The sequence below is a fragment of the Charadrius vociferus genome, unplaced genomic scaffold (assembly GCF_000708025.1).
Source record: "Charadrius vociferus isolate BGI_N301 unplaced genomic scaffold, ASM70802v2 scaffold103, whole genome shotgun sequence".
NCBI classification, from domain to species: Eukaryota; Metazoa; Chordata; class Aves; order Charadriiformes; family Charadriidae; genus Charadrius; species Charadrius vociferus.
Window position 1 is genome coordinate 5,811,038 of NW_009648061.1, and position 9,369 is coordinate 5,820,406.

The following is a 9,369-nucleotide window of genomic DNA, read 5'->3' on the forward strand; positions in this document are numbered from 1 at the left end:
CAGGTTTTCAGTACAATCTTTCTCTTGGGGATGTTTTGTGGAATCCACATGCTGTGAGAGCAGAACTTGAATCCAGGTTTGGTTTTGATGATCTTCATGTTGAGAAGCTGCTAAGTTACACAGCACAATTATCAAAGGTGAATCACTTGAAAATTTCAGTGTCCCTCACCTTAATCTTTATTTTCATTTGTTCCCTGAAGGGATTTTCATGCCTTACAGAAGCTATAGTTATACCATAGATTTGTGAAGCAGCTACAAGATGGCTAAATACCCTGGCTTCATTCCCATTGAAACAAATGTATTTAGCTTTAGCTGGAATTTGTGCACATGAAGATGCTGATAGGTCTAGTTGTGTACATTAATGAATTTATGCTTCTTTGAAGTCACAACTGGATATGGCAAAGTCCTGAGTTTATTATCCAGTCCTGTAGAGAGTTCTGGGGTTTGCTCCACTAAGCTTTTAAACTAGATCCTAGATTTGAAGCTGCCTGGGTTAATTTGGCAGGTAGCATTTTTTCACCTGGATTGCTGGACAAAGAATGCCTCTCTTCTGTGCGTAAATTAAGCACATCAAGAGTCCTTCCCAGTTTTGCAGTCTTGATATGAATATACTTGATTAATGAGTTGTCTCAGTGGGGCTGTTCAAATACACCAGCAATGTGTCAAATTTTGAAGAAAATACCTTTTCTCAGAGAGGGCTTTCTAACCTTTCTTCTAAACCAAAGCGATCTGTTGGTCTGGTGTGAACTGCAGAAAACTTGAAACATCTTTTGAATTTCTACTAAAGTCTCCAGTTTTTGAATAGAATATGCTGGTATTTATCTGAAATCTGTTAGCTCTTTGCCAGGTACAGTCTAGAGTTGTACTTCAGAAGAGCTCATTACGAAAACAGCTGTTTTGCACAAAGGTGTAAATTATAAAGAAACTTGACTTTTGAATGGCCTTTTAATGATATAACAGTGATGGCCAATTTGATCAACTGAACTGAATTTGGCTGCAGCCTGTTAGCTATGGTTGGCTGTGTAATCCCAGGTGATTCACTTGCTAGCCATTTATAGATTAAACTAATATCTTGATATTGTGTGTTTGTGTTAGGGCATTGAAGACCCTCAAAAAATATGAAGAGAAATATGATAGCCTGGACAATGTCTGTTCTGAGCATGTCAATTCTGTATGTAATGCCCCAGGTTGTTTGGTGTCAAAACATCTGCAAAACTTTAAATAAACTTTCTAGTGACAGTTGAAAGGAGTTAGGATATAAAGTATCTCAGAAAGACATTCACAGGGAGAATTAAAACGTGGTAAATTACTTTTGTACGCTTTAATAACATTTTCATGATTGGGAATAATAAATCTTTCAACACAATTTAGAAGTCAGTCTATGAGGAAAAAATTCTGGCCTCTTGTCCACACTGCTGAAACCTGCCAACTTCAACTTAAAACTAGTCTGCTGCATGTAGTCATTGTTTGCGATGTACCATTGTACTGAATGCTATTTACATCAGTAATTGTTATACTTGTGAAGATGCTTTGGTACAGTTATTCTTGTGCAAAATTCTAGTGTAGGTGTACTGTATCATTGTCAAGTTAGTTCAGCATCAGCCTGAAAATGACTGTAGAAGTAGCAACACTGGTGTAGCTACAAGGTGAAATTTCCGTGCATATACAAGTATCATCATTCTGCCTGGCATATGAGAACCCTAATGGAGCCACTGGTATTTTATATACCACTCTGCACATGGAGTACTTTGAAGTATGTTCCCCAGAATATGAGGCTGGATTAAATGGGCTTTGTTCTCATCGAAGGATACTATGTGGTATTCTTTTGTCACCAGATAAGTAAGTTGATAGAGGAGATAACACTCAGCAGCTCTCTTGAGATGCTCATCGATTTCTTATGTCCCTGCCAGGTTCCCACAGGAGAGACACTGGAGCAGTTTGTGTGCTCTGCTCTGTCCAGTGTGCCGGAAGATGAACCAAACAAAGAGAATAATGAAGATGGCTGTATTTCTGCATGGCATGAGGCCAAGGTGTATCTGGTTCATGCCATCAGCAAGCTCAGGCTCTATGCACAGGTACACTTTAATAAGTTAATAGATCAAATTCCTAATTTTTTGCATGTAGGCTGTCAACAGTAACTCAGTGAAGAGATCCAAGTTAGCTATTAAACGTTATTGTCATGAACTTTTTTTTGTCTTGCTAATAAGACAAAGTAACCCTTATAAAGAATCGTTACAGTAGAAGTATAATCTGTCACCATGTGTCCCCTTAATCAGATTTTCTCATTAATTTAAATACAGATTTGAAATCTAATAGGGAATATAGTGAAATATACTGCACTGCAGAGGCCTGACAGAAGGAAGAGGTATTTACTGTACCACCTGAGCCTGAATTTTGGGCAAGACTGAAAGCAGACTGCAGGCCTCCACTGATATACCATATAATTCATTTATTTTTAATTCCTCTCCGCTACCTCTGGCAACGGTGGCTGAAGCATGTTGACAGGGATCCGAATAAATCTCCAGTATAGCATCTGTGCCTGGCAAGTTCATGGAGCAGATCCTCCTGGAAACTCTGCTGAGGCACATAGAAAACAAGGAGGTGATTGGTGACAGCCAGCATGGCTCCACCAAGGGCAACTCATGCCCGACAAATTTGGTGGCCTTTTACGAAGGGGCATTGGACAGCAGCAGTGGACAAGGGAAGATCAACTGATGTCATCTACCTGGACTTGTGCAAAGCGTTTGACACTGTCCCACACAATATCCTGGTCTCTAAATTGAAGAGACATGGATTTGACAAATGGACCACTCGGTGGATAAAGAACTGGCTGGACAGTCACACTCAAAGAGTTGTGGTCAACGGCTCGATGTCCAAGTGGAGACCAGTCACGAGTGGCGTTCCTAGGGGTCAGTACTGGGACCTGTACTGTTCAACATCTTTGTCGGCGACATGGACAGTGGGGTCATGTGCACCCTCAGCAAATTTGCCGATGATACCAAGCTGTTTGGTGAGGTAGACATGCTGGAGGGGAGGGATGCCATCCAGAGGGACCTGGGCAGGCTGGAGAGGTGGGCACACGCCAGCCTCATGCAGTTCAACAAGGCCAAGTGCAAGGTCCTACATCTGGGTCGGGGCAATGCCAAGCACAAATGCAGGCTCAGCGGGGAATGGCTGGAGAGCAGCCCTGAGGAGAAGGACCTGGGTGTGCTGATTGATGAGAAGCTCAACATGAGCCAGCAATGTGTGCTCACAGCCCAGAAGGCCAACCATATCCTGGGCTGCATCAAAAGAAGTGTGGCCAGCAGGTCAAGGGAGGTGATTCTGCCACTCTACTCCACTCTCATGAGACCCCACCTGGAGTACTGCATTCAGCTCTGGAGTCCTCACCATAAGAAAGACATGGACCTGCTGGAGCGTGTCGAGAGGAGAGCCACGAGGATCATCTGAGGGCTGGAGCACCTCTCCTATGAGGACAGGCTGAGAGAGTTGGGGCTGTTCAGCCTGGAGAAGAGAAGGCTCTGTGGAGATCTTATTGCGGCCTTCCAGTAGCTAAAGGGGGCCTACAGGAGAGCTGGGGAAGGACTTTTTACTAGGGCATGTAGCGATAGGACGAGGGGAAATGGCTTCAGACTGGAAGAGGTTAGACTTAGATTAGATATTAGGAAGAAATTTTTCACTGTGAAGGTGGGGTCTAGTAGGCGGTATCCCTGTCTATGGCAGGGGGTTGGAACTCAATGATCTTCAAGGTCCTTTCCAACCTAAACTATTCTATGATTCTATGATCTTAAAATTCTGCTCTGGCATACCAACTTGGCATGCAGTCTCTACAATGACATATGTGACATTGCATAGAGAAAAGGATAAACCGTTCAGATGTTTCCTAAGGAAAACACTTACCTAGCTGCCTTAATGCTGGTGTTTGTTTTTCCACTGAAATATGTTTTGGGTTTCCCCCCCCCATTAAAAACAAATCATCTGTATATCAAGCTGCTCTGGAAATATTTGCAGTATCATCTAAAGAAAGTGTGTAGAGCTTTATTCTGTATTTCCTCAAATATGTAACCTTTGATTTCTCTCTTGATAAAGGTTTCACTGGTGTATGATGACTGGATGTAATAATTTAATGTGATTGCCAAAACTAATTCACTAATTCCTATTGTAGCCTTAGGAAAATGCAGTGATAATTTCATCCATGATTTAAAAATTCTTCATAAGTGATGACGTCCTTGTGATGGCAACTTGAAGTACTGCAAGCTGCTGGCCACTGGGAATTCCCTTGGTGAACAGGACATCTCTGATAGTAAAAATCTGTTATAACCACTTGGCATTAAAAAAATGTAATGGTGGAGGAAAGGATAGCAGTCAGGAGGTTTGGCCGTGCCTTGGCATGCCTTATTCTGGGCTACACGATGGGAGTGTGCAGGCTCCTTCTTCATCTCTTTGTGTAATGGAACCCCAAAAATGTTGAGGCTACTGCCTTCCATCGTGTTGGTAGTGCAGGTAGAAGTCCTGTAAGGGAAAGCAAGCCTGAGTAATTGACTGCGAAGGTTTGCTTTTTTGTTGGTTTCAGTCTCAGGCCATCTTTTTGCCATTCCTGGGTCTTTGGGCAAGGACAGCACAGCATAGGGTATTAGTTCCCTGTATGATGTAGCATGTTATATTGCCAACTTGGAGGTCAGTACAAGCTGCACTGAAAATCAGCCTTTGAGGCCAGTCATTTCAGAGTCTAGACACATCGTTATGGAGAAATTTTACCATAATTGTTAATTGTATTTTTTTAAAGACATACAAATTCTTTATCTTGTCTAAATAAGAAAGCTTTGATTCCCTAACAAGGTGTGTTCTGTTTTGCGTTCAATCTGCTAGGTATTTGAGCAATGGCTCAGCAGCAGCCTCTCTCAGAGACTCCTTCTGGAACTTGAAAGAATCATAGCTGATTTGATGTCTCAGTTTCTAGATGACAGGGAAGCCAGGAAATCTTTTTCAGACATAAATACCGTGATTCAGCAATGGAATGAGAAATCAGATGCCTATTTTTCAGAAGGATATACTGCATCTCATGATCTGTAAGTTATTTTTCTGCAACTTGTCTTAAGAAGTTCAGATCAGCTTGACTAATTATCTTACATTTAATTGCTTTCTGATTTTTGTTTTGTGTTTTTATTTTTTATTCTGTAATTCAAAACCTCGTATACAGTCAAATCATTGTGGTGATGCATACACATTCTGAACAATAAATTTTCAGAGAAGAAATCTGTGATTCAGAGTATACCTACTTGCAGGTTCAGCAGAGGGCCTGAGCACAAGAGCAGGACTCATAGGAATCAGCAGCTGTGTATAATTAAGCATTTTGAACTAGGACCTGAATTCTTTATCATGTTCTGCAAACAAAATCTAATTCCCACAAATAGTTGCTGGGTAGTGCTTCTCATGGATGTATGCTATAGGATCAATCTGCTCATGTACAGCAAGTCCAGTGCATCTGAAATGTTTTGGATTTTTGTTGTAGCAGTCAGTCATGTTAGCTTTTGCAGGAGATCTTAGAACAGGAGCCTACTACAGAGAACAGAATGACGATGTAATGCTATGGTTTTATATATATATGTAGTTTCCAATCTTATCCAGGGCACTCTGAGGCTAAGACTTCTTTTAATGTTTTTGAACTTTCAAGTTCCCCGTTTGGCTTATCAGTTAATGCAGTTTGTATGAACATATGACTATAAGTTCTGTACTTATGCAGAATGATTTGTTTTGTTGAAGCAGGCCAAATCTCCTGTGCAGTAGAGTTATTCTTTTAGCAGTTGGTCACTAATCTAGCAGAAATATATTTTGTTGCAACTTTGGGAATGACTTCAATTCCCATTTTAGGACAAGTGCAACTGCAAGCTTGTAAAGATTGACTGTGTTTTAATTTCAGGTATTCTGATTCACAGCATATATTTTAAAATAAAATCAAGATAATTGTTCTGGGTGATTTATGCAAAATAAAGTGGTTTAGGAACTCTGTTGCCCTATCTATTTAAAAAAAGTAAAAGGACTTGTTATAAATGATCTGGAAGGTTCTACACAGGACTTAAAAGTTGTAGATACAGGGAGTTAATGTTTATCAGAGTTGGCAGAGCCTCATGAAAGGTCTATGGCAGAACACAGGAACTGATACTTCCTTCTAACTGCACATTGGATGACTTATGTTGTTTCTGAGAGTTATAATGTTGGCCTCAATCTGGCATTGCTTGTCATAACTCTACTTGTTCATATCAAAAACTGTCCTTCATTGGAGGAGGTACAATCCGTGCTATACAAATCAGCATCTGAAGATAAATCTGAAAGAGACGAAGTGCTCTAATGCAGCACACCCCTAAGTGGGAAGTGATCAGTCAATGTCTTTGTTTCTGGATTTGTTGCTGTTTTAATTAACTTATAAACTTGACACAGGCCTCTTTCCATTTCCAAACAAATCTGTTTGAGCAGGGACACAAAAAAATGAAAAAACTGTTTCCTAAGTAAATGAACTGATGTGGGACTATAAACAGACGTATAACTCCTGTGCTTAACCTAAGTGTCTCTGATGGAATAGCAGCCACTACCTCCTTTTCCCACCTTTGAGTGTTCAGAAGAATTTTTTAAGTACACTAAATAGCTTAATAGAAAATGAAGTCTTTCATGGGAAACTTCTCCCTTTTTTTTTTATTTATTTTTTTTTTCTGCAAAGGGGAGGAAGGGAAATGGTTTTATGTGTAAATCTTCCTGAACATTAATGCTTTTGGCCTTCGGGTAAATTAGTCTGAAAGAAGTAGACTTGTCCATGAAAACAAGTTGTACTTCTCACCTGGGAGACTCATTAGTGAGTGCTGAGAGTTGGAGGGGTTCTTCTGTTTTGTTTTTGCTGTTGTTTCCGTAGTGTGACAAGTTTTTTGTAAAATCCATTATTTACTGTTAAGAGAGAGACTGCAGTCAAATTGTTCAATAATTTAGTAGTGCACTTTGGAATTTGGTTCTTTTTTTTTTTTTATAAAAGGAAACTGCTGTGCTGCTGCTGTTGTAAGAAACTGCAAAGTAGATGATTTAGTGACTGTGCAGCAAAAAAATCCCATAATTTTTCAGCAACATTACCTTTTGTTTATAGTACACAATGTTTCTGTGCTCTACCTTTTTTGATTGCAGAATCCTGCATCTGGAGAGAATGCAGTCTGTACTTCAGGATGTACCTCAGTGGCCTGTTATGAAGAGATTGCTTCTGGTAGATGGAGCTATAAGGAACGTAATAGCACAGTATTTATACTTCACTGAAGGTAAAGTTGCATGGTGGTTACTCATTTCTAGCACTCAAATGACTTCCACAGAATAACATGGGAAATGGATGACATTCTACATCTAGGAAAGCATTTGGGTTCTGTAATACATGTCACAGATATTTACAGCAGCTTTTGAATTAAAAAAAATTTGTTTCTCTTAATGGTGGTAGAACACAACGCAACACCTGTTTTCACTTCTCGTATTGGGAATAAGCCATTTCCTCAGGCATCTTATATGATGTTGTATGCTACTGTGGCTGTTGTTTAGAGATCTAACTCAAGAAAAAGAACCTGCTTAATAAAAATTAGAATTATCAATGCCTGAGAAGTTTCTGATGCCACCAGTCGTGTGTGAACAAGAAATCTTGGGTTTAGATTTAGATGCAGCTTGACTTTTCTGGCCGGTCATTACAAGTGAAACAAAACGTTGAGCTGGAGAAATGGATTTTCTGCTCTCTTTAAGTAAGGATTTGATTTAGGGCTGTGAAGCACAGAGGCAGGGTGCTTCTTTCTTTGAGGCAACGCTTTTGGACACAAAGCTAAGCTGATGGTGAAGCAAATGGAAAATGCCATTTCCAGAGGACAGGGGACAGTGTTGAAGAACTCAGTGCAAGTGGAGGTATATTTTACAAGAAGTTGGGGAACTGGATCTGTTTTCAGCATTTTGACTAAATAAGATGAACTAACTCCCATGAAGTTCTTGAAAATATGTCTGTTCAGCAATTGTCACTTTCAGATTTGGAATACATTTATAGTATTAAGTGGTGTGCTAGGACTCAAACTGTGTCATGCTCAGCACCATGATACCCAGGAGTTGGTCGGCAATCTAATCATATTATAAAGTCCACACAGATCTAGATTAAAAAAAAAAAAAAAAAGTGGAAAAAAAAAGTAAAGGGACAAGATACCTTTCTGTGAAAACCTTTAGTGGAGAACTGCAATACTATAATGTGGGTATGTATAGGAAGAACATTTGTATTACTCAGTTGTAATTAGGTATGTGAAAAACACCTTAGTCCTTTTGGGGACATTAATAGTATTAAATTACTTAATATTTGCATATGGCTTTACAGTACAGAATAAATGATATATTAAAAGTACAAATTTGTCCAAGATGCCACCGAAATTGTGTAATTTAGTCCTTGATTTCTAGCTCAGGAGTCTTCAGATTACAAATAAAAGCCTCTTGTTTGAAGATCACTGTTGGAAATTAACAGACTGTGACACAAGTTTTGTGTATTTTAGTGCTGTGCATCATTACTTAGGACTAAAGATCATGCAGGTCACATCACAGCATCAGTGATAACAGCAAACCCCACTTTCCTTGGGTTATGTTGTGTGACATGTATGCTTTTTGCCTTTAATGGTTTTATAGCTGATTACTCTGGGAATTTGGCAAGCAGTTCTCTTGTTGGTACGCAAAATAAAAATTATATAATCCAACATACCCTTTAGTGTATCAGCTAACTCAACTATACTGTAAATTCGGTTTTAGCCTCTAAAAATGAACAAGGACTGAGTACATAGCAGGGAGCAGATCTCATGACAAAACAGGTACTCTTACAACATAATTATCCAACGGTGCACTTCCAGGACATTTAATATTAAGTTTGCTGATTGTTTATCTTCTGGGTTGATGAGGTCGTTGGACCAAAAGGCATCATTTTTGTCTTGTGGGCTTTGTTTAATAGAACATGGCCACATGAAATCAGTACTGCGAGTTGTATTACCGAATCCTGATTATTTGTGCACCCAAACCTGCAAGACACATCTGAAACTTCAGGATAGTTTCTGTGCCTTTTTAGGATGGGTTGATTTGAAGCATGCCACACAATTTTGCCTGTATACTGTATATCAGTATACCTTCCTTCATGACAGTGGAGTTATACTGATTTACTGCAGCTGGACATCTGCCTTATCAGCTTATGTGGTAAAATGCTCATCTTCATCCACAGAAAGGAGTATAGAGGAACAGTTGCAAGTGGGAGAACCCAAATTGTACCTGGTCCTGGATCCGCCAAGGCTGGTCACCTTGCAGACTGAGGGAATTACTGCCTAGGTATATGGGATT

At 39.7% G+C, this 9,369-nt stretch overlaps 1 protein-coding gene across 1 annotated transcript in view; it reads left to right on the top strand.

Moving 5' to 3' along the window:
• The window catches only part of ABCA13 (ATP-binding cassette, sub-family A (ABC1), member 13), a 207,582-nt gene that overhangs the window by 34,818 nt on the left and 163,395 nt on the right, over positions 1–9,369 (top strand). The window contains exons 7-10 of the mRNA XM_009883803.1: positions 4–137; positions 1,911–2,075; positions 4,870–5,069; positions 7,168–7,295. Of these exons, the coding sequence (XP_009882105.1) occupies positions 4–137; positions 1,911–2,075; positions 4,870–5,069; positions 7,168–7,295 (627 nt within the window). The remainder of the gene's footprint in view (positions 1–3; positions 138–1,910; positions 2,076–4,869; positions 5,070–7,167; positions 7,296–9,369) is intronic.